This window comes from Suricata suricatta, chromosome 4 (assembly GCF_006229205.1).
Source record: "Suricata suricatta isolate VVHF042 chromosome 4, meerkat_22Aug2017_6uvM2_HiC, whole genome shotgun sequence".
Classification (NCBI taxonomy): domain Eukaryota; kingdom Metazoa; phylum Chordata; class Mammalia; order Carnivora; family Herpestidae; genus Suricata; species Suricata suricatta.
The window spans coordinates 79,434,501-79,459,840 of NC_043703.1; the positions used below are offsets into that span (position 1 = coordinate 79,434,501).

Here is a 25,340-nt window from a genome sequence, read left to right on the forward strand (position 1 = left end):
TGGTAAAGAAAGTGATTTGGGGCACATGGCTGGCTCAGTCGGTAGAGCATGTGACCCTTCATATTGGGTTTGTGAGTTCAAGCCCCAAGGTGGGGAGGAAGAAGGGGGGGAGGGGGAGGAGGAGAAGAATCAAAGTGATTTTTTTTCAGAGTGAAATATGCAGAAAAATTAAGAATGTGAGATACTCAACCAAGCTCGACTCTTCAACAAGTTATTAGCATAAAAAATGGGAGGCAAGAGGATGGTGGAGAAAGTGAAGTTTCTCAAGGTTAAGGAGACTTAGGAGACACCAAGACCAAGAGAACCACAAAGACCTGGTTATAATTTGTTTCTGTTGTGGTGGTGAATTTTTTGCTAATAGTTCTATTGAGACATAATTCACACACCATACAATTCACCTACTTAAAGTGTACAATTAAATGATTTTTAGTGTATTCACACAGTTGTGAAACCATCATCACAATCAGTTTTAGAACATTTTCACCACCTACTCCCCCAAAACCCTATTAGCAGTCATCCCAATACTGCCCCAACCACTGATCTACCTTCTCTTTATATTATAGATTTACCTATTCTGGATTTTTCATATAAATGGAATCCTACAATATGTGGTCTTTTGTGATTTGCTTCTTTCACCATTTTCTTTCTCCTTCTATCTTTCCTTCTTTCTACAATATGTGGTCTTTTGTAATTTGCTTCTTTCACCATTTTTTCTTTTTTTTTCTTTTCTTTCTCTTTCTTGTTTTTTAAGGTTTGAGACTGAGTTCTTTTTTTTTTTTTTTTTTTTTTAATGTTTATTTAAGAGGTGAGGGCAGGCAGAGAGAGAGGAAAACAGAGGATCTGAAGTGGGGTCTGTGCTGACAAGAGAGAATTCAATGCAGAGTCGAACTCACTATCAGGGATCATGACCTGAGCTGACATCAGACACTTAACCAACAGATGCCACTCAGTACCTCCACTTTCAAGATTCTCAAAGTTCATTCATGTTGTAGCATGCATCAATACACCATTTCTCTTTACCACCAAATATTCCACTGTATACATAGACCATATCCATTTGTCCACTGGTTGACTTTTGGGTTGTTTCTACTTTTTTGGCTATTGCTATGAACATTCTTGTAGAAATTTCTGTGTGCCTTTCTCCTGTACATATCTAAGAGTGGAAATGCTGACTCATGAAGTAAATCTATGTTAAATCCTTTCAGGAACTGCCAGACTATTTTCCAAAGGTGCTATACAGTTTTATATTTTCACCAGCAGTATATGAGTTTCAATTTCTTCATTCAAATTTTGGTCACAATTGGGGCGCCTGGGTGGCTCAGTCGGTTAAGTCTCTGACTTCGGCTCAGGTCAGATCTCACGCTGGTGGGTTCGAGCCCCGCATCAGGCTCTGTGCTGACAGCTAGCTCAGAGCCTGGAGCCTGCTTCCGGTTCTGTGTCTCCTTCTCTCTCTGCCCCTCCCCCTCTCATGCTCTGTCTCTCTCTGTATCAAAAATAAATAAAGCATTAAAAAATAATTAAAAAAAATTAAAATACTAAGATGCCTTTAAAAAAAAAATTTTTGGTCACAATTAAGATTATCTAGTTTTTTGTTTTTAATTTTAGCCAACATAGTGGATGGGATGTGATATAGTAAGGTGGTTTTGATTTGCATTTCCCAAAATAGTAATGTTACTAAGCATCATTTCATGTGCTAATTGACCATTTGTCTATGATTTTTAGCGATGTCTACTCAGATCCATAGTGCATATTTAATTAGGTTTTCTTTATTACTGAGTTGTAAGGCTTTTTAGACCAGCTGAGAAGTAACCACTTGAACTAAAGCCGACCCAAGGCTTTTAAAAAAATATTTCAAATGGAAGTCCCTTATCAGATATATGGTTTGAAAAAACTTTCTCCATTCAGTCAGGTTGTCTTCTGACTTTTCATGATGGTATCCTCTAAAGCACAAAAGTTAAAAAGAGAAAAGTTTTGTCTTTTTTATTAGAGTTTTCTCAGCAATGGAGGTTTGTCTCTTGGTTTGGTCTTAACAACAATTAACATTATTGAATTTGTGTTTTTATCAAGGCACTGTTAAGGGGCTAGGGCTGCAGAGATATAAAAACCAAATTTGTTGGCAAGACCCCCAAAGATCACCATGCTGCAACCCTGCTTTCTTCTCCCACTACCTGTCCATTACACTGTTCACCTCTAGTACTCCAGCCATCCAGACCTTCTGTAAATAATTAAAATACACTATTTCCCCCAATTCCATGTTTTCTTACATGTTATTTTCATATACCCCCATTACTAAGATTGGTAAAACAATATATTTAAGGTGTACAATGTGATGTTTTAATAGATGTATACACTGTGAAATGGCTACCACAAATAAGATAATTAGCATATCCATCATCTCACACAGTTACCGTTTATTGTTTTTGGCATTGAGAACACACCTGAGATCCTTAGAGGTCTGAGATGAGATCTCATTGTAGATTTGTTTTAATCTGTACTTCTTGGATTATCAGTGATGTTGATCTTTTCATATACTTGTTGGCCATGCATCTGTCTTCTTTGGAAAAAATGTTTATTCAGGTCCTTTACCCATTTTTTGATCAGTTAAGTTTTAAATTTTGATATAGTCCAATTATTTTTTAATTAATTTATTTAAAAAATTTTAATGTTTATTTTGTTGAGCGATAGTGAAAGAGCACAAGTGGGGGAGGGGCAGAGAGAGGGAGACAGAATCTGAAGCAGGCTCCAGGCTCTGAACTGTCAGCACAGAGTCCAACATGGGCTTGGCTTGAACCCACAAACTGCGAGATCATGATCTGAGCCACCCAGGTGCCCCCAATTATCTTTCTTATTTGGTTCCTTCTGCTTTCTTTGTCATATTTAGGAAGACATTTCCAAATCCAATGGCACAATTTACATGTATGTTTTCTTCAAAGAGTTTTGTACTTTGTATCTCTTATATGTAGGCCTAGGATGCACTGTGGGGGGTCATTTCTGTATTTTCAATTCTACTCCCTTGATTTGCACATCTATCCTTATTCCAACATCACACTCTATCCATTACTGTAGCTCTATAGAGAAATTTAAAATCAGGAAGTGTGAGTTCTCCAACTCCGTAGGTTTTCAAACTTGTTTTGGATATTCTAGGTCCCTGGCATTTCCATATGAACTTCAGGATGCGGTTATTAATTTCTGCCAAGAAGCCACTGGGATTTTATAAGTAGGGTTGCACTGAATACGCAGATCAGTTTAGGAAGTAGTAGCATGCTAAGTAATCCATGAATAAGGATGTCATTCAATTTTTATTAGATCTTTTTAATTTCTTTCAACAATGTTTTATAGTTTCCAGAGCATGAGTTTTACACTTCTTCTGAAAAACTAATTCCTAAGTATTTTATTCTTTTTGATGCCACTGAAAGTGGAATCGTTTTATTTTTTTAAATTTTTTTATGTTTTTTAATTTCTTTTTTTGAGAGACAGAGAGACAGCACGAGCAGGGGAGGGTCAGAGAGAGAGGGGGACACAGAATCTGAAGCAGGCTCCAGGCTCTGAGCTGTCAGCACAGAGCCCAATGCAGGGCTCAAACCCACGAACTGTGAAATCATGACCTGAGCCGACTGAGCCACCCAGGCGCCGTAGAAGTGGAATTATTTTCCTAAATTCATTCTCAAATTGTTCACTACTACTATATAAATATACAATTGCTTTCTTGAATATTGAACTTGTATCCTTTAACCTTAATTTACTTGCTGGTTTTTATAAGTTTTTTTTCTTAGCGATTTCCTCAGGTTTTAATATAAACAAAGTCATGTCATCTGCAAATAGTTTTACTTTCTTTCTACTCTAGATAACTTTATTTCATTTTCTTAACTAACTTCCCTGGCTAGAACCTCCAGGGTAATGTTGAATAGAAGAGGTGAGAGTAAGTATTCTTTCTTGTTCCTAATTTTAGGGAGAAGCATTAAAAATGATTAAGTTTTGTAGATAAACTTTATCAAGTAAAGGAAGTTCCCTTTTTTCTCTACCTTTTAACTGCTTTTACCATAAAGGTATGTTGGATTGTCAATTGCTGTTTTTTGCATCTATTGAGAAAAGAATATGATTTTTGTCCTTATTCTACTGGTATCATGTATTACGTGAGTTGATTTCTGGAGGTTGTTAATTACATTCCTGGGATAAATCATGCTTGGTTATGGTATATAATTCTTTTTATATGTGACAGGATTCGATTTACTTATATTGGGTTGAGGAGTTTTGTGTCCATAATCCTAAAAGATTGGTTTCTACTCTTCTTGTGATATATTTGTTTGGTCTTGTTATCATGATAATACTGGCCTCATAAGATGAGTCCTTAAATGTGGAATCCTTTTTCTGTTTTTGAGACGAGTTTGTGGAGAATTTATATTAATTCTTTAAATGTACCAGTGAAGCCATATGGGCCTGGGTTTTTCTTTGTAGGTAGTCTTTGGACTAATTTAATCTCCTTACTTATTAATAAGTCAATTTAACTTTTCTACTTCTTCTTGAGTCATTTTTTGATAGATTTTATCCCTGTAAGGATTTGTCTATTTCACCTCACTTATCTCTTTTATTAGCCTATAATTATGCATAGTATTTTCTTATAAACCTTTTTATTTATGTATTACAATAATGTCTCCTCTTTTGTTCCCTAATTTTAGTAATCTTGGTTTGGTCTTTCTTCAGAACATAACCAATCTAGCTAAAGGTCTGTCAGGTTTCAAAACCTCTGGAAAAAGAACCAATGTTCAATTTTCTCTATTGTTTTTCTATTCTCAATTTCACTAACTTCTGCTATACCCTTTAGTACTTCTTTCCTGCTGGCTTTAGGATTAGTTTGCTCAATTATTCCAGTGTCATAAGGTACAAGGTAACATTACTGAGATTTGTCTTTTATAATGTGGGCATTTGCAGCTACATATCCTCCTCTAAGTATTGTTCTAGCTGCATCCCATGTGTCGTGGTACATGTGTTTTCATTTTTCTTCATCTTACTTTCTAATTCCCCTTATGTTTACTTCATTGGCTAGTTGGTTATTTAAGTGTATATTATTTAATTCCCATATATTTGTGAATTTCTCAGATTCCATACTGATTTCTAATTTAATTCCACTGTAGTCAGAAAATATACCTTGTAAAATTTATTAAGGTTTGACTTATATGGCATATGGGCTATTCACGAGCATAGCACTGTAGAGAAATGTATATTCTGCAATTGTTAAGTGGAGGGTTCTATTTGAACTAAATATAAAAAATTAACGGGGCCACCTCTGGAAATCTGTATATGGACCAGTTTTTAAATATTTTAGTATGACTTCTAAACCTCTATAATTTTTTACTGATTGCTGCATTCTGAATATTTGTAACAGAAATTATTACTTCAAACTTTGCATTTTAATAGACTATAAATTCTAAGTTACTTTTCTTTTGGAATCAACAGATGCAGGGAAACAATACTAAAAGCCTCATTTGGGTCTCTAACAGCTTCTCAAAACATCAATGAACTTTATAAACAATAGAATCAAAATATTTTAAGCAGTTATGTTTAAATACACAAAGCAGTCCATTGCCCAGCATTCGAGATAGCTAGTGCACAGAAAATACACAGTAATGAGAGACCTGGCCGGAAATCTATTGCTACCAAATGTCTCCGTCCTGAAGAGAAATCAGTAATTCTTGTAATAATTTTTTTACATGCCAACCTTTAGCCTTTCAACATGGAAAAAAATCCACATTTATCAAGTATTAAAAGTAACAGGAATTTAATAGATACTTGTGAGGTAAAGTAAAAAATATAAAGTAGTTTATCCCCTAATGGATGGATGAATGGAGAGATACAGATGGAGAGAGATGGCTTTCTTAGGGACTCATACTTATGATAATCTTAGCTACCATGTAAGTTTCCTAGCTATTTTAAAACAATTATTTCATATTCTACTACTATCTGTGCAATCTAGAATACTTTTACATATCACTGAAACTTGAATTTTAGTATTTTACTGAATAACGAATTACATCAACTTTAAAGAAAAAATTTGATTGACAAAGGCAATAAAGGATGAGTAGCTAGCTATTCATGGAAAAATGTACCGATTACCTTTATACAGAGACTTACGCAATTTTGTTTTTCATCATGGATTATAAGAGACAAGACAGCAGAATGTCCATGGACTAAATTCCAAATATGCCATTTCCTTTCCAGCCATGTAAAATAATAAAATCTCCAAACTTTTTAAAAAATCTTTTTAACATTTTATTTATTTTTTGAGAGAGAGAGAGAGAGAGAGTGCGAGCAGGGGAGGGTCAAAGAGAGAGGGAGACATAGAACCCAAACACAGGCTCCAGGCTCTGAGCTACCTGTCAGCACAGAGCCTGACGTGGGGCTTGAACGCACAAACTGCGAGATCATGACCTGAGCCGAAGTCGGACGCTTAACTGAGCCACCCAGGCGCCCCCAAACTCTCTTAATACTGCTTATGAAACTAGGATAATAACGGATCTGATTATGTCACAAAAACTGCTCTGAGGTTTACATGAAAAAATATTATGTGGAAGCATTTTTAAAACTATGAAAAACTAGATGGTCCAAAGGAAGATGGTGGAGTAGGATCCAGAAGTCACCTTGTCCCACAGATACACCCTCACTACACTTATGCAACTCACTATGCAAACAACCTGAAGTCTGGGAGAAAAGACCTTCCAGAGTTAATTGTAGAGAGGAGGTGACATCCAAAAGGGTAGGAGGGCTGGGAGTGTAGTTGGAAACCAAATCCCTAGTAAGACTAACCACAAATGAGAGGGATACACAAACGGAGAAGCAAGAGGATCAGACTCCACAGCAGGCACCCCAGGCACTGGGGACTGGTACTGGGAAGACAAATACCTATAGCATCTGGCCTTAAAAACCAGTGGGGCTTAACTTTGGGAACTTTTGAAATCAGCCAGGCTTAACTTTAGGCATTTTAAAAATCATCAGGCTAACTTTGGGCAGCCAGAAGGCAAGAGGAAACTGAGTCCCCACCCTTCAAGAGCCCCCATAATAAAAACTCCAGCCCCAAGACACAGCACAGAGCAGCAGTGTGATATATGTAAAGTAGGGCGTATGTAAAGAAGATTTATTTACTAGTCTCAGAAGGTATAGTGGAGGTGCAGGGATCTTCAGATTCCTCCAAAAACAAAAGTGCTAACAGGCACCATTTTTCTTCCCTTCCCCCAGAACAAACAGCCAGACACTTGAGGGAGCCAGGGCTACAGCTCTCCACCCAGCTTGCTAACACTGTATACCTATGCCAGCCCAGTATTCCCCCTCCAAACCTGCCTCATCTAATATACCCACCTCATCAGGCAGCCATCCAAAGCTGTTCCACCTCACTACACCCTGCAAGTAGCCCTGGCAGGGATGGAACTCTAAACTGACTCTTGACCTGGGGAGGGGGAGATGACCCCACACACCAACTCGCCCACAGTTCTGGCAGCTGGGTCTTTGAACTGGCTGCACTGGGAGAAAGCCCTGCCGTTGGGTATACCAGCCACTAGAGGCAGAGAGGTTAAGCACAGAATCAAGTCTGACTGCCAGCTCCATGCACCAAGGAAAGTCTCTAGGTTGGCCCTGCTGGGAGACAGTCATGCTGCTCAGTGCCTTGCATCTGTAGCAGACAGGCTAACTGCAGACAGCTAGCCTGACTGTTGGCACCACCCACCTATGAGCCCAACGCAGCCTCAGATCCCTTAATGGAGAAAAAAACAAATCCTGCCCATTATGCCAATACCAGGCAAAGCAGGATCACTGTAACCAACTGGGCCGAAGGCTCACACATAAGAGGGGGGAGCATGCAGCCCACATAGGAAACACACCTAGAGCACCAGGTTCTAGGGGGCATGGCACTGTAGGACACCACAGGACCTCTTTTACACAAAGCCACTGCTTTCAAGATAAGGTGAACCTGCTGACCTACCCAATAAATAGAAACAAACACAGAGAGTTAGATGAAATGAGGAGACAGAGAAATATGTCCCAAAAGAAAGAACAGGACAAAACCACAGCAAAATAGCTAAGTGAAACAGAGATAAGTAATATGCCTGATAAAGAATTCAAAGTAAGTCAAAAAGATACTCACTAGACTTGAGAAAAGAGAGTACCAGTAAGAGATAAAGAATCCAATAACTGAAATAAAATATATAGTAGAGGCAATTAGTAGTAAGTCAGAGAAAGCAGAAGAAGGGATCAGTGATAAAAGGGTAATGGAAAGCAACCAGATTGAATACTACTACTAATAAATGAGAATAGGTTTAAAAAATGGAGTGACATCATCAAGCATAATAATATTTACATCATAGGGATCCCAGAAGAAGAGAGAGAGAAAGGGGCAGAACATTTATTTGAAGAAATAATAGCTGAAAACATCCTAAATCTGGGGAAGAAAAGAGACATCCAAATCCAGGAAGAAAGATTAAGCTGAAAGATCCACACCAAGCCACATATTAAATTGGCAAAAAGTGGGGCACCCGGGTGGCTCAGTTCGTTAAGTATCTGACTCTTAATCACATCTCAGGTCTTGATCTCTGGATCATGAGTTCAAGCTTCACATTGGGCTCCGCACTGGGTGTGAAGCCTACTTAAGAAAAAACAAAAAGAAAGGAGCACAAAGTGGTGAAAAAGAGAAATCTTTCAAAAGCAGCAAGAGTAAAGTTACATACAAGAAACCCCAAAAAGCTATCAGCAGATTTTTCAGCAGAAATTCTGTAGGCCAGAGGAGACTGGCATGCTACATTCAAAGTATTAAAAGGAAAAAACCATGTAATCAAGAATAACCAGGGAATCAGTCAGTTAACTATCTGACTATTTTAGCTCAGATCATGATCTCACAGTTCATGAGATTAAGTCCAGTGTCAGGCTCTGTGCAGACAGCATGGAGCCTACTTGGGATTCTCTCTCTCCCTCTCTGCCCTCTGTGCCTCACCTGCTCTCTCTCAAAAATAAATGAAAATACACTAAAAAAAAAGAATACCCAGGAAGAAATGAAGAGTTTCTTAGACAAAGAAGTTCATCACCATGAAATCAGCCTTACAAGACATAGTAGTAAAAGGACTTCTTTAAACCTTTTAAAGGTTCTTTAAAAGGACATTTAAGGTCTTTAAATGGAAACACCATAACTAGAAGAATATAATGAAAGTAAAAAATTTTACAGATAAAAGAAAACATTTAGTAAAGACAGTAAGTTAATCACTTGTAAAGCCAACATGGAGGTTAAAACACAAAAGTAGTAGGGGCACCTGGGTGGCCCAGTCAGTTAAAGCATCCAACTCTTTATTTTGGCTCAGGTCATGATCTTATGCTTTGGGAGATCAAGCCCTGCATCAGGCTCTGCGCTGACAGCATAGAGCCTGTCTGGGATTCTCTCCCTTTCTGCCCCTCCCCTGCTTGTGAAATCAATTATATCTACAAAAATCAGTGCAAGGATATACAAAATAAAAAGATGGAAAACATGACATCATATATGTAAAACATGGAAGGGAGGTAAAAATTTAGTGCTTTCAGCAACATGCAGGACAATAAAACTGGACCACTTTCTTATACCATACACAAAAATAAACTAAAAATGGATGAAAGACCTAAATGTGAGACAAGAAACCATCAAAATCCTACAGAGGAAAACTGCAACCTCTTTGCCCTTAGCCACAGCAACTTCTTACTTGACATGTTTTCAGAGGCCAGAGTAAAAAAGCAAAAATGAACAATTAGGACCTCATCAAGACAAAAAGCTGCTGCACAGCAAAGGAAACAACCCACAAAACTAAACGGCAATGGACAGAATGGGAGAAGATATCTGCAAAGGACATACTGAATAAAGGATTAGCATCCAAACTATATAAACGACTTACCAAACTCAACGTCCAAAAAAAAAAATCTGGTGAAGAAATGAGCAAAAGACATGAACAGACACTTTTTCAAAGAAGACATCCAGATGACAAACAGACACATGAAAAGATGCTCAACACCACTCATTATCAGGGAAATACAAATCAAAACCACAATAAGATACCACCTCACACCAGTCAGAATGGCTAAAATGAACAACTCAGGAAACAACAGATGTTGGCGAGGATGTGGACAAAGGGGAACCCTACGGCACTGCTGGTGGGAATGCAAACCCGGTGTAGCCACTCTGGGAAACATTGTGAAGGTTCCTCAAAAAATTAAAAATAGAACTACCCTATACCTCAGCAATTGCACTACTAGGTATTTATCCAAAGGATACAAAAATGCTGATATGAAGGAGTACATTCATCCAAATGTTTATAGCGGCACTATCAACAATAGCCAAATAATGGAAAGAGCCCAAATGTCTATCAAGTGATAAATGGACTAAGAAGATGTGGTGTTTATACATAATAGAATATTACTCAGCAATGAAAAACAATGAAATCTTGCCATGTGCAACAACGTGAATAGATCCGGAGGGTGTTATGCTAAGCAAAATAAGTCAGTCGGAGAAAGGTATCATATGACTTCACTTATTGTGGAATTTGAGAAACCTAACAGATGAACATAGGGGAAGAGAAGAAAATTAAGACAAAAACAGAGAGGGAGGGAAACCATAAGAGATTCATAAACACAGAGAACTGAAGGTTGATGGGGGTTGGGGGTCAAGGGTGGGTTAAATGGGGGATGGGCATTAAGGAGGGCACTTGTTGGGATGAGCACTGGGTGTCATAGGTAAGTGATGAAGGGTTCTACTCCTGAATCCAAGACTTCACTAACTTGAGAAAAAAAAAATTAGTGCTTTCAGAATGTGTTTGAATTTGACCATCAACTTAACCTAGACTACTATACACCTAAAATGTTAAATATGAACCTAACAGTTACCACAAATAAAAAAACTGTAGTAAATACACACAAAAAAATAAAGGAATCCCAGCATTAACTCCAAACCACAAAGGAAGAGAACAAGAAAAGAAAAAAGGAACAGGAAAAAAACCTACAAAAACAACCAGAAAACAATGAACAAAATGGGAAATTAAGCACATACTTATTAGTAATTAATTTAACTGCAAATACACTCAATGCTCCAATAAAAAAACATAGGAAGATTCAATGGATAAAAAAACAAGACTCATCCAAATGCTGCCTACAGAAGAGTCACTTCAAACCTAAGACAGACTCAAAGTGAAGGGCTACCATGCAAATAGAAGTGAAAGAAAAGCCAGGGTGGCAATACTTATATCAAACAAAACAGACTTTAAAACAAAGGCTGTAGCAACAGGCAAAATAAAAGGAACACTCCAATAAGAGGATATACAACTGTAAACATTGATATACCCAACATAGGAGCAACCAAACACATGAAGCAATTATTAACATATAGGGAGAAGTTGACAATAGCAGGAAACTTTATTTTTTGAATGTTTGTTTATTTTTGAGAGAGAGAGAAGGCTAGTAGGGGAGAGGAAGAGAAGAGAAGGGGACAGAGGATCCGAAGCAGGCTCTATGTTGATAGCAGAGAGATACAAACTGTGAGATCATGACCTGAGAGGAAGTTGAACCCTTAATCAACAGAGTCACCCCGGCACCCCACAGCATGAAGCTTTAACAGCCAACTTACAAAATGGACAGATCAAACAGACAGAAAATCAGTAAGAAAATAGTGCCTTGAATGACATGTTAGACCAGATGACCTAATCAACGCAGAGAGAATATTCCATTCAAATACAGAATGTACAATCTTCTCAAGTACACATACAACATTCTCTAGGACAGATTATATGTTGAGTCACAAAACAAGTCTCAATAAATTTAAGAAGACTGAAATTATATCAAAAATCTTTTCCAACCACAAGGGTAGTAAACTGGAACTCAATTACAAGAAAAATATGGAAGGAAAAAAAACATGCAGGTAAAACATCATATTACTAAACAGTGAATGGGTGAACCAAGAAATCAAAGAGGAAATAAAAAAATACATGGGGATAAATGAAAATTAAAATGAAAATGCAATGGTTCAGGGGCGACTGGATGGTTCAGTTGGTTAAGCTTCGAACTTCAGCTCAGGTCAAGGTCTCTTGGTTTATGAGTTTAATCCCCTCCTCGGACTCTGTGCTGACAAGTCAGAGCCTAGAGCCTGCCTCAGATTCTAATGTCTCATTCTCTCTGCCTCTCCCCCACTGGTGCTCTGTCTCTGTCTCTCAAAAATAAATAAATGTTAAAAAAAAAAGTAATGGTTCAAATATTTGAAAGCCAGCAAAAGTGGCTCAAAGAAAGAACAGCAATACAGGCCTACCTCAAAAGGCCAAAAAAACAAAACAAAACAAAAAAAATCAAATGAAAACTTAACTTTAGACCTGAAAGAGCTAGAAGAAAACAAAGCCCAAAGCCAATAGAAGGGAGGCAATAATAAAGATCAGAGCAGAAATAAATGAAATAGAGACCAAAAAAAGTAAATAAATAAGACCAGGAGCTAGTTTTTCAAAAACTAAACAAAACTGGTAAACCTTTGGCCAGACTCGAGAGGACTCAAATAAATAAAACCAAAAATGAAAGAGGAGAAATAATAATGAACAGAACAGAAATGCAAAGGATCATAAGAGCATTCTATGAAAGCTATATGCCAACACACTGGACAATTTCCAAGAAATGGATAAATTCTTAGAAACATATAACTTTCTAAAACTGAATCAGAAAAAATAGAAATTTTAAACAGACTGATTAAAAGTAAGGAAATTGAATCAATAATAAAAAAAAACTGAACAAACGGCATCACAGGTTAATTCTACCAAACATTTATTTTAATTATTTTTTTATTTTCATTCTCTCATTTTTGAGAGAGAGAAAGAGATTGGGGGAGAGGAAGGGAGAGGTGGAGGGGGGGAGGGAGGGAGAGAGAGACAGAGAGAGAGAGAGACTGTCTTAAGTTGACTCCATGCTCAGCACTGAACCCAATGTGGGGCTCAATAGCATGACACTGGGATCATGACCTGAACCAAAATCAAGAATTGGACACTCAAAGCAACTGAGCCACCCAGGCACCCCCACAAATCATTTAAAGAAGTTAATACCTATTCTTCTCAAACTAGTTAAAAAAAGAAAAGAAAAGAAAACTTCCAAATTCATTCCACAAAGCCAGCATTATCCTGATACCAAAACCAGACAAAAACACTACACAATAAGAGAACTATAGGGTAATATTTCTGATGAACATAGATGCAAAAATCCTCAACAACCTATTAGCAAAACAAATTCAGCAGTATATTAGAAAAATCATTCACCACAATTAGGTAAGACTTATTCCAAGACTCTTACTTAAGATTCCAGGAGGTTCAATATTTGCAAACCAATTAATGTGATACACCACACGAACAAAAGAAAGGATAAAAACCACATGATCATCTCCACAGACGCAGAAAAGGCATTTGAAAAAGTATGACATCCATTCATGATAAAACCTCTCAACAACGTGGGTTTATGGGAACATACTTCAACATAATAAAGGCACTATATGACAAACCCAAAGCTAGCACACTCAATGTGAAAGTGAAACCTCTTCCCTTAAGATCAAGAACAAGAAAAAGATGTCCACGCTCACCACTTTTACTCAACACAGTATCAGAAATGCTGCTTGCAGTAATCAAAACAAATAAAATTCATCCAAATTGGTAAGGAAGAAATTAAATTGTCACTAGAGATTTCACAAAAAAAAGTGTTACAACTGATAAATGAATTCAATAAAGTTGCTGGATGCAAAATTAATATATAGAAATCGGTTGCATTTCTAAACTAATAATGAAGAAACAGAGAGATTAAGAAAATAATCCAATTTATGATCACACACAAAAGAATAAAATAGCTAGGAATAAACTGAACCAATATGGTGAAAGACTTATACTCTGAAAACTATAAAACACTGATGAAAGAAACTGAAGAAAAAACAAAAACAAATGGAAAGATACTTCATGTTTGCAGATTGGAAGAATATTGTTTAAATGTCCATAATGCCCAAAGCAATCTAAAAATTCAATGCATTACCTATCAAAATACCAATAGCACTTTTCACAGAACTAGAACAAATAATTCTAAAATTTGTATGGAAGCACAAAAGACTCTGAATAGCAAAAACAATCTTGAGAAAGACGAACAAAACAGGAGATATCACAATCTCAGATTTCAAGATATACTATGAAGTTCTAGTGATCAAAACTGTATGATACAGCCACAAAAATAAACATATAAATCATATAAATCAGTGCAACAGAAGAGAAATCCCAGAACTCGTGCTTATGTGGTCAATTAACAACAAATGAGGCAAGAAAATACTACTGGGAAAGGACAGTGTCTTCAATTATTGGTGCTGGGAAAACTGTACAGCTACACACATGCAAAAGAGTGAAACTGGACCACTTCCTTGCATCATACATAAAAATAAACTCAAAATGGATTAAAGATCTACATATGAGACCTAAAACCATAAAACTCCTAGAAGTAAACAATGGCAGTAATCTCTTGGATATCAGCCTTAGCGAAACTTTTCTAGATGTATCCTCAGGCAAAAGTAACAAAAGCAAAAATAAACTATTGGGACTATACCTAAATACAAAGCTTTTAGACACCAAAGAAAACCATCCATAAAACAAAAGGCAACCTATTGAAAAGAAGAAAATATGTGTAAGTAATATATCTATCTGATAAGGGGTTAATACCCACAATATATGAAGAACTTCTACAACTCAACACCAAAAACACCAAATAATCCAATTAAAAATAAGCAGAGACTCTGAATGGACATTTTTCCAAAGAAGACCTATAGATGGCCAATAGACACATGAAAAGAGGCTCAGCATCACTCATCATCAGGGAAATGCAAATCAAAACCACAATAAGGTATCACCTCACACTTATTAGAGTAACTATTTTCAAATGGATAGGAACTGATAAGTGTTGGCAAGGATGAGAAGAAAAGGGAATTTTCATATACTGTTAATGAGAATGCACAGCTACTATGGAAAACAGTATGGAGGTGCCTCAAAAAATTAAAAATAGAATTACCATATGATCCAGTAATTCCACTACTAGATATTTACCTAAAGAAAACAAAACACACACTGAAAGATAAAAGCTCCACAATATAGTGGAGCTTTATTATATAAATATATATATAATAATACTATATTTATATAATAACCAAGATATGGAAGCAATTCAAGTGCCTATCAATAGAGGAATGGATAAAGATGATATGGTATGCATTCATACAATGAAATATTACTCAGTCATAAAAAGAATGAGATCTTAATATATGCAACAACATGGATGGATCCTGAGGGTACTATGGTAAGTGAAATAAGTCAGACAGGAAAAGACAAAGAACTCATGATTTCACTTATATGTGGAATACAAAAGAACAAATGAATAAATGAATAAACAAACAAAATGAATGGACAGATTCATATACAGACAACAAACTGGTGATTGCCAGAAGGGAAGTGGGCAGGGGGATGGGTGAAATAAATAAAAGAGATTAGGAAATACAAACTTCTATTTAGGAAATAAGTCATAGGGAATGAAAATACAGTATAGGGAATATAGTCAACAATATTGAAATGACAGATGGTGACTACACTTAGTGTGTTGAGCATTGAGTAATGTATAGAATTGTTCAGTATGTTGCACACCTAAAACTAATAAAACATTGTATGTTAATTATACTTGAATTCTATGAGCAACTATATAATCTATTTTAATTATACACAAAAAATAATTTTCAAATATCTCCTGTAAAAGCTCAATTCACAAAAAAGTTATTTAAGGTCCTAAAACTTACAAAGGAAAACTGAGGTCATGGAGAGAGTATAAAGATATTTTCTGAGAACCTTCTAACTTAGTACAAGACAGGAAAAAGACAAAAAAAGGAACCTGGAGAACTATTACATGGAGCCTCATTCTGTATAAGAAAAATCTGTACTTTTAAAAAATAACAATCATATTTTACTGTGAAACACTTCAGTAATGGAGCCATTAAATGCAGGCTAAGACAGGGATGCTATCACCTCTATTACTTACTTTATTCAGGATCTTACAAAGCAAAAAGATCCTGTCTTTTATATACATTTATATTAATTTGCAAAAGTGATGAGAAAATGGAATAAAATGTTTAACACTGAAAAGCAGATAATATCTTAATTCTAAATAATGTGATCCCTTAACTAGCAAACACAAGAAAAACATTTTTTAAATTATCAGAACTAATGATTTTGGTGAATTGTCCAAAAAAAAGAAAATTATCTTCCAAATGTCATCAATATCCAAATTTCGAGAAGTTCCCAAACCTAGTAAAATAAATGAAAAAGGAAACATGCTAAATACACATATATAAAATCACAAATTTCATTTAAGAACAGGAAAAACTAACTGTATAAAAGGAGAAGACTTATTATAAAGACACCAATTCTAAATCGATCCAGAAATTAAATGCAGCAACAATATAAAAAGACTTTAAAAACATTAAAATGAGTATCATGGACAAAAACATTAAAATGAGTATCATGGACAACTAAAAATTTCTTAGAAGAATAACCAGAAACTTCTCTACTGATGTATAATAATTTTTAAAGTCAGAATTAATCAGAACACTGTGGTAGTAAACAGGAACATACAGATCAATGGAACAGAGCAATGACCACAAAAATAGACCTTACCTCATAAATACATTTTATGTACATTTCAAATAATGGGAAAAACAGGAATTAAGTATTTCAAAGTTAACCATGAAAACATGAAAAGCCTAGAAACAAAAATTACAAAGTTAAATATCTTCCACATGCTGGGGCAAGAGAGGTCTATTTTAACACAGATACAGTGGTAGAAACAAAAGAAAGGATATTGGGGGGGGTGCCTGGGTGGTTCAGTTGGTTAAGTGTCTGACTCCTGATCTCACAATTTGTGGGAGGGACTGAGTCCTGCATTGGACTCTGAGGTGTAAGGAGCTTGGGAGTCCCTGCTTGGGATTCTCTTTCCTGTCTCTGCCCCTCTCTTGTTCACTCACTCGCGCTCTGTCTCTCAAAATAATAAATAAATAAGTAAATAGGAAAGGATATGAGTTTAATTACATAAAAATGTAAAACTTTCATACAACATAGACCACTATTCATTCTAAATTCATATGGATTTCCAGGCACAGAGAACAGACAAAACACCATCTTCAAAAAGAACAAAGTTGAAAGTCTCACACTTCCTGATTTCAAACTTGCTACAAAGCTACAGTAATCAAAATAGTGTCATATTTACATAGAGATATAAAAATCAGTGAGATAGAGAGCCCAGAAGTAAGCCCTCACATATATGGTGAAATGATGTTTGGCAAGGGTGCCAAGACCACTCAATGGGGAAAAGGAGGGTCTCTTCAAGAAACAGTGAGGGGAAAACTGGATATTCACTTGTAAAAACTGAAGGGGACCCTTATCTTCTACCAGAGACAAAAAATTAACTGAAAATTAATCAGAGGCTTAAATATAACTAAAATTGAACTAATTCCTAGAAGCATTACTTGGCTTATGGTCTTTTTCTTCCACCTTCAAAGCTAGCAAACATGAGCTGAGTCTCTGGCCTGCTCTTCTGCTCCTCTGTCTGGTTAAAAGCTCACATGATTACAGGGCCCACTCAGACAACCTGGTCAATCTCTATGGAAAGTCAGTAGATTAGCAAACCACAATTCACTTCAACCATATAACATAACACATGGAAAGGTTCCAGGGATTAGGATATGAACATCTTGAGGCCCATTACTCTGGCAAGCAGAAAAAGCATTGAGAAGAAACATTTTAGTTACGTAAGGATGAAAACTGGAAATAATTTTCTCAAATGAAACCCTGGCTAATATTTAACAATTATCTGTATCTGAAAACACAATAAAGAACTTTAGATGTCTATTCTTCATAGTTCTAATATATTTCTTGTAGAATATAATTGTCAATCTCTAATAACCACACATACTAACTAGAAATCATGAGTACTAATATCCAAATTAATATTTATAACTTAAGAAAATGGTCATTTCAGGGATGCCTGGATGACTCAGTAGGTTAAGCATCCGACTTCAGCTCAGGTCATGATCTCACTGCTTGTGGGTTAGAGCCTGACATCTGGCTCTGTGCTGACAGCTCAGAGCCTGGAGCCTGCTTTGGATTCTGTGTCTCCCTCTCTCTCTCTGTCCCTCCCTCACTCGCAGTCCCTCTCTCTCTCAAAAATGCATAAATGTGAGAGAACGCCACCACCTCATGACCTTTTGACTGCAGCTGCCTTGGATGGAGTTCATGGTTTTAGCACTTGCCGTGTGCCTATCTCTCTGGAAGGCCTCCTCCAGGACAGAAAGGCAGGGCTACCTCAAGAAACAACCCAAAGCACACATAGTGGAAAGTCCCAAATATCACTGAGTAGGGAAAAAATTAATCAGAGGCATAACAAGAGAAACCGAGAGACACCATTAAAAGAACATCTCCTGAAACGACAGACCCTAGACAGTCAAAGAGCCTCCTTCTATAGAGAAATACCAATAGACGCACAGTGCAGAACGAGCTTTTAAAACTGACAAGAGACAGAAAATTAGCCAAAGTGATGAAAAAAAAAAGAACTCTCCTCTAAAGAAACCCCAGTAAGAAATCACAGCTATACAACTGCTTAAAACAGACATAAAGAACTGAACAAGATTTAGAACTGTCATAATCACTGGGCTTGAAAAAACCATCAGAGAAGCTATTGATACACAGACTAGGGACCTTCAAAACAGCTATGACGAGTTTAAAAAGGCTATAAATGAGGTGAATAATAAAATGGAGGCTGCCAATGCACGGATTGAAGCAGCAGAGAGGAGAATAGGTGAAGTAGAAGACACAGTTATAGCAAAAGAGGAAGCCGAGAAAAAAAGAGAGAAATTGACACAGGAGCACGAAAGGAGAATCAGAGACCTGAGTGATACACTCAAACAGAACAATGTCCTTATCATAGGAGTTCCTGAACAGGAAGATAAAGACAGAGGTCCAGAAGGGGTGCTGGACCAAATATACATGAAAATTTCCCCAATCTGGGGAAAGAGAAAAACACTGAAATTCAAGAGGCTCACGGAACTCACCCAAGATGTAACTTGAATCAATCTTCGGCACAACATATCATAGTGAAACTGACAAAATATAAAGATAAAGAGAGAATTCTGAAGCCAGCTAGGGATAAAAGGGCCTCAACATACAAAGGGAAACCTATGAGAGTGGTTAGAGACCTATCTACTGAAACTTGGCATGCCAGGAAGGAATGGCAGGAAATCTTCAATGTGATGAGCAGGAAAATTATGCAACCAAGAATTCTTTATCCAGGGAGCCTGTCATTCAAAATAGAAAGAGAGATAAAGGTATTCCCAAATAAACAAAAGTTGAGAGAATTCATCACCACCAAACCAGCCCTACAAGAAATCCTAAGAGGGACTCTATGAAGCAAATGTAGCAAGGAATAAAGGTACCAGGGAAATCACTACAAACATGCACTCTACAGGGAACACAATGAATCTAAACTCACATTTTTCAATAATAACACTGAATGTAAATGGACTAAATGCTCCAGTCAAACGACAAAGGGTAGCAGAATGGATCAAAACCCAAAATCCATCTATTTGTTGTCTACAAGAGACTCACCTTAGACTTGAAGACACCTTCAGATTGAAAGTAAGGGGATGGAGAAATATCTATCATGTGACTGGAAGCCAAAAGAAAGCCAGAGTAGCCATACTTATATCAGACAAACTGGACTTTAAAGTAAAGGCAGTAACAAAAGATGAAGAAGGACATTATATAATAATTATAGGGTCTCTACATCAGGAAAAGCTAACAATTATAAACATTTATGTGCTAAATTCGGGAGCTCTCAAATACATAAAACAACTAATCACAAACAGAAGCAATCTTATTGATAAGAATGTGCTAATTGCAGGGGACTTTAATACCCCACTTACAACAATGGATAGGTCAACCAGACAGAAATGGTACACTGGAACAGATGGAATTAATAAATATATTTAGAACTCTGGATCCTAAAGCTAGGGAATTCACTTTCTTCTCAAGTGTGCATGGCACATTCTCCAAGAGTGATCATATACTGGGTCATAAAACAGCCCTCCATAAATACAAAAAAATTGAGATCATACCATGCACACTTTCATTTTTTTTAAGTAGTTTATTGTCAAATTGGTTTCCATACAACACCCAGTGCTCTTCCCCACAAGTGCCCTCCTCCATCACCGTGACCACCTCTTTTCCCCCCACCCCTTCCCCTTCAACCCTCAGTTCGTTTTCAGTATTCAATAGTCTCTCAAGTTTTGCATCCCTCTCTCTCCCCAACTCCCTTTCCCTCTTCCCCTCCCCCTGGTCCTCCATTAGGTTTCTCCTCGTCTCCTTTTAGACCTATGAGCCATGCACACTTTCAGCTCACAATGCTATGTAACTTGAAATCAACTGCAGGAAGAAGTCTGGAAAACCTCCAAAAATTAGAGGTTAAAAATTACTCTACAAAAGGATGATTGGGTTAATCAGGCAATTAGAGAAGAAATTAAAAAATATATGGAAACAAATGAAAATGAGAATACAACAATCCAAACTCTCTGGGATGCAGCAAAGGCAGTCCTAAGAGGAAAGTTCATTGCAAATCAGGCCTATTTCAACAACCTAGAAAAAGTGCAAACTCAAAACCTAACAGAGCACCTAACGAAACTAGAAAGGGAGCAGCAAGAGCACCCGAAGCCCAGCAAAAGAAGAGAAATAATAAAGATCAGGGAAGAATTAAAAAGACAGAATCCACAAAAACAATTAAACAGATCAATGAAACCAAGAGTTGGTTTTTTGAAAAAAATAAAACTGATAAACATCTAGCTAGGCTCCTCAGAGAGAAAAGAGAGAACATGCAAATAGACAATATCATGAAGGAAAATGGATCTATTACAACAGATCCCTCGGAAATACAAGCAACCATCAGAAATTACTATGAAAAATTATATGCCAACAAACTGGAAAATCTAGAAGAAATGGACAAATTTCTAAATGCACATGCACTACTAAAATTCACATGGGAAGAGAGAAAATCTGAACAGACCCATAACCAGTGAAGAAATCGAATCAGTTATCAAAAATCTCCCAACGAATAAAAGCCCAGGGCCGAATGGATTCCCAGGGGAATTCTACCAGACATTTAAAGCAGAGTTAACACCCATCCTTATCAAGTTATTCCAAAAAATGGAAATGGAAGGAAGACTTCCGGACTCATTCTACAAAGCACATATCACTTTGATTCCTAAGCCAGACAGAGACCTAAAAGAACAACAAAACTACAGGCCAATATCCTTAATGAATATGGATATAAAAATATTCAACAAGATACTGCAAATCGAATTCAACAGAAAAAAAAAGAATTACCCATTATGATCAAGTGGGATTTATTCTTGGGTTACAAGCCTGGTTCAATATTCGCAAATCCATCAATGTGATACATCACATTAACAAAAGAAAAGATAAAAACCATATGATCCTGTTGATAGATGCAGAAAAAGCATTTGACAAAATACAACATCCCTTCTTCATAAAAACCCTCGAGAAAGTCAGGATAGAAGAAACTTACTTAAACATTATTAAAGCAATCTGTAAAAAGCCCACAACCAATGTTATCCTCAAGGGGAAAAACTGAGAGCTTTCCCCTTGAAATCATGGACACAACAAGGATATCCACTCTCACCACTGTTGTTTAACATAGTGTTGGAGTCCTAGCATCAGCAATCAGACAACAAAAGGAAATAAAAGGCATCAGAATCGGCAAAGATGAAGTCAAATTTTCACTTTCTGCAGATGACATAATATTTTACAAGGAAAACCCAATCGACTCCACCAGAAGCCTTCTAGAACTGATCAATAGGTATAAAATCAATGTACAGAAATCGGTTGCATTTTTATACACCAAAAATGAAGCAACAGAAAGAGAAAACAAGAAACTGATCCCATTCACAATTGCACGAAAATCATAAAATACCTAGGAATAAACCTAACCAAAGATGTAAAAGACCTGTATGATGAAAACCATAGAAGATTTATGAAGGAAATTGAAGAAGACACAAAGAAATGAAAATCATTCCATGCTCATAGATCGGAAGAATAATCATTGTTAAAATGTCATTATTACCCAAAGCAATTTACACATTCAATGCAATCCCCATCAAAATTGCACTAGCATTCTTCTCAGAGCTAGAACAAACTATCTTAAAATTCGTATGGAACCACAAGAAACCCCTAATAGCCAAAGTAATATTGAAGAAGAAAACCAAAATGGGAGGCATCACAATCCCAGACTTTAGCCTCGACTACAAAGCTGTCATCATCAAGACAGTATGGTATTGGCACAAAAACAGACACATGGACCAATGGAATAAAACAGAGAGGCCAGAACTGGACCCACACATGTATGGCCAATTAATCTTTGACAAAACAGGAAAGAGTATCCAAAGGAAAAAAACCTCTTCAACAGGTAGTGTTGGGAGAGCTGGAGAGCAACATATAGAATGAAATTAGACCACTTTCTTAGACCATTCACAAAAATAAACTCAAAACGGATAAAGGATCTGAATGTGAGACAGGAAACCATCAAAACCCTAGAGGAGAAAGCAGGAAATAGCTTCCTTGATCTCAACCGCAGCAATTTCCTATTCGACACATCCTCCAAAGCAAGGGAATCAAGAACAAAAATGAATTATTGGGCCCTCATCAAGATAAAAAGCTTCTGCACTGCAAAGGAAACAATCACAAAAACTAATAGGCAACTGACAGAATGGGAACAGAAAGTGGCAAATGGCATATCAAATAAAGGGCTAGTATCCAAAATCTACAAGGAACTTACTAAACTCCATACCTGAAAAATGAATAATTCAGTGAAGAAATAGGCAGAAGACCTGAACAGACACTTCTCCAAAGAGGACATCCAGATGGCCAATAGGCACATGAAACAATGTTCAGTGCCACTCATCATCAGGGAAATACAAATCAAAACCACACTGAGATACCACCTCACACCAGTCAGAGTGGCTAAAATGAACAAATCAAGAGACTATAGATCCTGGTGAGGATGTGGAGAAACGGGCACTCTCCTATACTGTTTGTGGGAATGTAATCTGGTGTAGCCACTCTGGAAAACAATGTTGAGGCTCCTCAAAAAACTATCGATAGAACTCCCCTATGACCCAGCAATAGCAATGCTAGGGATTTACCCAAAGGATGTAGAAGTGCTGATGCATAGGAGCACATGTACCCCAATGTTCATAGCAGCACTTTCAACAATAGCCAAATCATGGAAGGAGCCTAAATGTCCATCAACTGATGAATGGATCAAGAAGATGTGATATACATATACAATGGAATACTACATGGCAATGAGAAAGAATGAAATCTGGCCATTCGTAGCAACGTGGATGGACCTTGAGGGTGTCATGCTAAGCAATATAAGTCAGGCAGAGAAGGACAGATACCATATGTTTTCACTCATAGGTCTAAAAGGAGAAACCTAACAGAGGACCATACGGAGGGGAAGGGGGAAAGAGAGTTGGGGAGAGCCAGGGACACAAATCATGAGACTACTGAATACTGAAAATGAACTGAGGACTGAAGAGGGAGGGGGACGGGGGGAAGGAGGTGATGGTCATGGAGGGGGGCACTTGTGGGGAGAGGCACTGGGTGTTAAATGGAAACAAATTTGACAATAAACTATTATAAATTTAAAAAATAAAAATAAAAATAAATAAAAATTTTTAAAAATGCATAAATGTTAAAAAAAATTTTTTTAATGGTCATTTCTTTTTCTTAATGAGAAGTCCCTTGCCAATAGACTTTTTATTGCTCTATGACAGTAAAAAAGGTAAAACAAAATTATTTTAGTAGAAATCATGTGCTATCTATCAGGAATTGTTCATATCACTGATCATTTGCCTAACTCTACCATACAATTATTTTCCCATTTTTGGATTAAGTTGTTAACTTCTCGTTTCTATTTTTAAAAAAAAATTTCCATTATGTTAAGAAAAATAAAAGTATGAATTAATTTTAATTTATTCTGAAATGAATCTTTTTAGAACTATTGGTACATTCGATTTTGAATCAAAATATTTTCAATATTTTTTCTTATAACATATACAACAGACGTTCCAGTTTTGATCTTTATAAGATACATATATCAAATCAAAAAACAAACCTTTATACACTTCTCCTGAATATCATTTCTCTGAGAAGCAAATTTCAGTAAGGGCTTTTCACCATCCATTCCATATTCTTCACTTTTTAATTTACTAAGGTGGTGATCTGAAATCCAGTCCATGAAGACAGTTAAAAGTTCATAAACTTGTGCATTAAGTGGTACCTGTATGTAAGAAATTAAATCAAACATTTATTTCAGTTCACAATCTGATAAAATTTCAAATGCATGCTTTAAATTTGGGGATTACAGAATAAGTTATCTAAAGAACACCATTAAAATAGGTATTGAATGACAAAGCCTCTCTAAACAATGGAAATTCCAAATCAAACACTTCCATTTAACATAAGAAACATGTTAAATGATAGCTGAGAGAAGGGGAGAAAATCCATCTTAAAAAGGAAACTGAAAGAACTTTGCCTTATTACCAAAAAAGGAATTTTCAAAAAATTCTTAAGTTTGATAACATAATAAGATAAAATTGGCCTTAACTCAAGAGCATAAACCACCATAACTAAAAGATTTTAATAAATTTAAAGGTTTAGAAAGTTAAAACAATTTCTACCCAAGAACTTCATATTTTCTTCTTCCAAAAGTGGTTTCTTTATCTTTATAACATTCTGTAAACGAGATATGAAGATTTTCCTGGAAATCCTCTTCTCTGAGAGATATCAAAATGGGATGTGATGAACAAAATGCCACAAAAATTTATAGATTCAATTACACTGATTTTAGTATTCCTTCAAATGGAAATTTTAGTCAATTTAATTCTACGTTTATCACACATCTACCCTAAACAGGGAACTGTGCTAGATTTAGTGTTTTAGAAATCTGAAAAAATAAAGAAACAAAAGCAAATAAATAAAAAGGTAACATTAAGCAGACAATAATCCACAAAATCAGAATAAGATTAGAGTTACATTATTCTGAACAAGAGTATTTTAACTTGTTTTTTTTTTCAAATGAAAACTTTACATAATTTCAATCATCTTTAAGTACTGAGTAGAAAAGCATCCCCTTTCATAAAACATGGAAGGCTGTATGAGAGGAGAAAAGTGCGAGTGGGGGTCTGAAAT

At 36.3% G+C, this 25,340-nt stretch overlaps 1 protein-coding gene across 6 annotated transcripts in view; it reads right to left on the reverse strand.

The window, feature by feature from the left end:
* CCDC138 (coiled-coil domain containing 138) overlaps nt 1-25,340 on the reverse strand; it is a 124,055-nt gene that overhangs the window by 66,503 nt on the left and 32,212 nt on the right. For all 6 annotated transcript variants that reach the window (XM_029937049.1, XM_029937045.1, XM_029937046.1 and 3 more), the window contains one exon: nt 24,265-24,429. In XM_029937049.1, the coding sequence (XP_029792909.1) occupies nt 24,265-24,429 (165 nt within the window). The remainder of the gene's footprint in view (nt 1-24,264; nt 24,430-25,340) is intronic.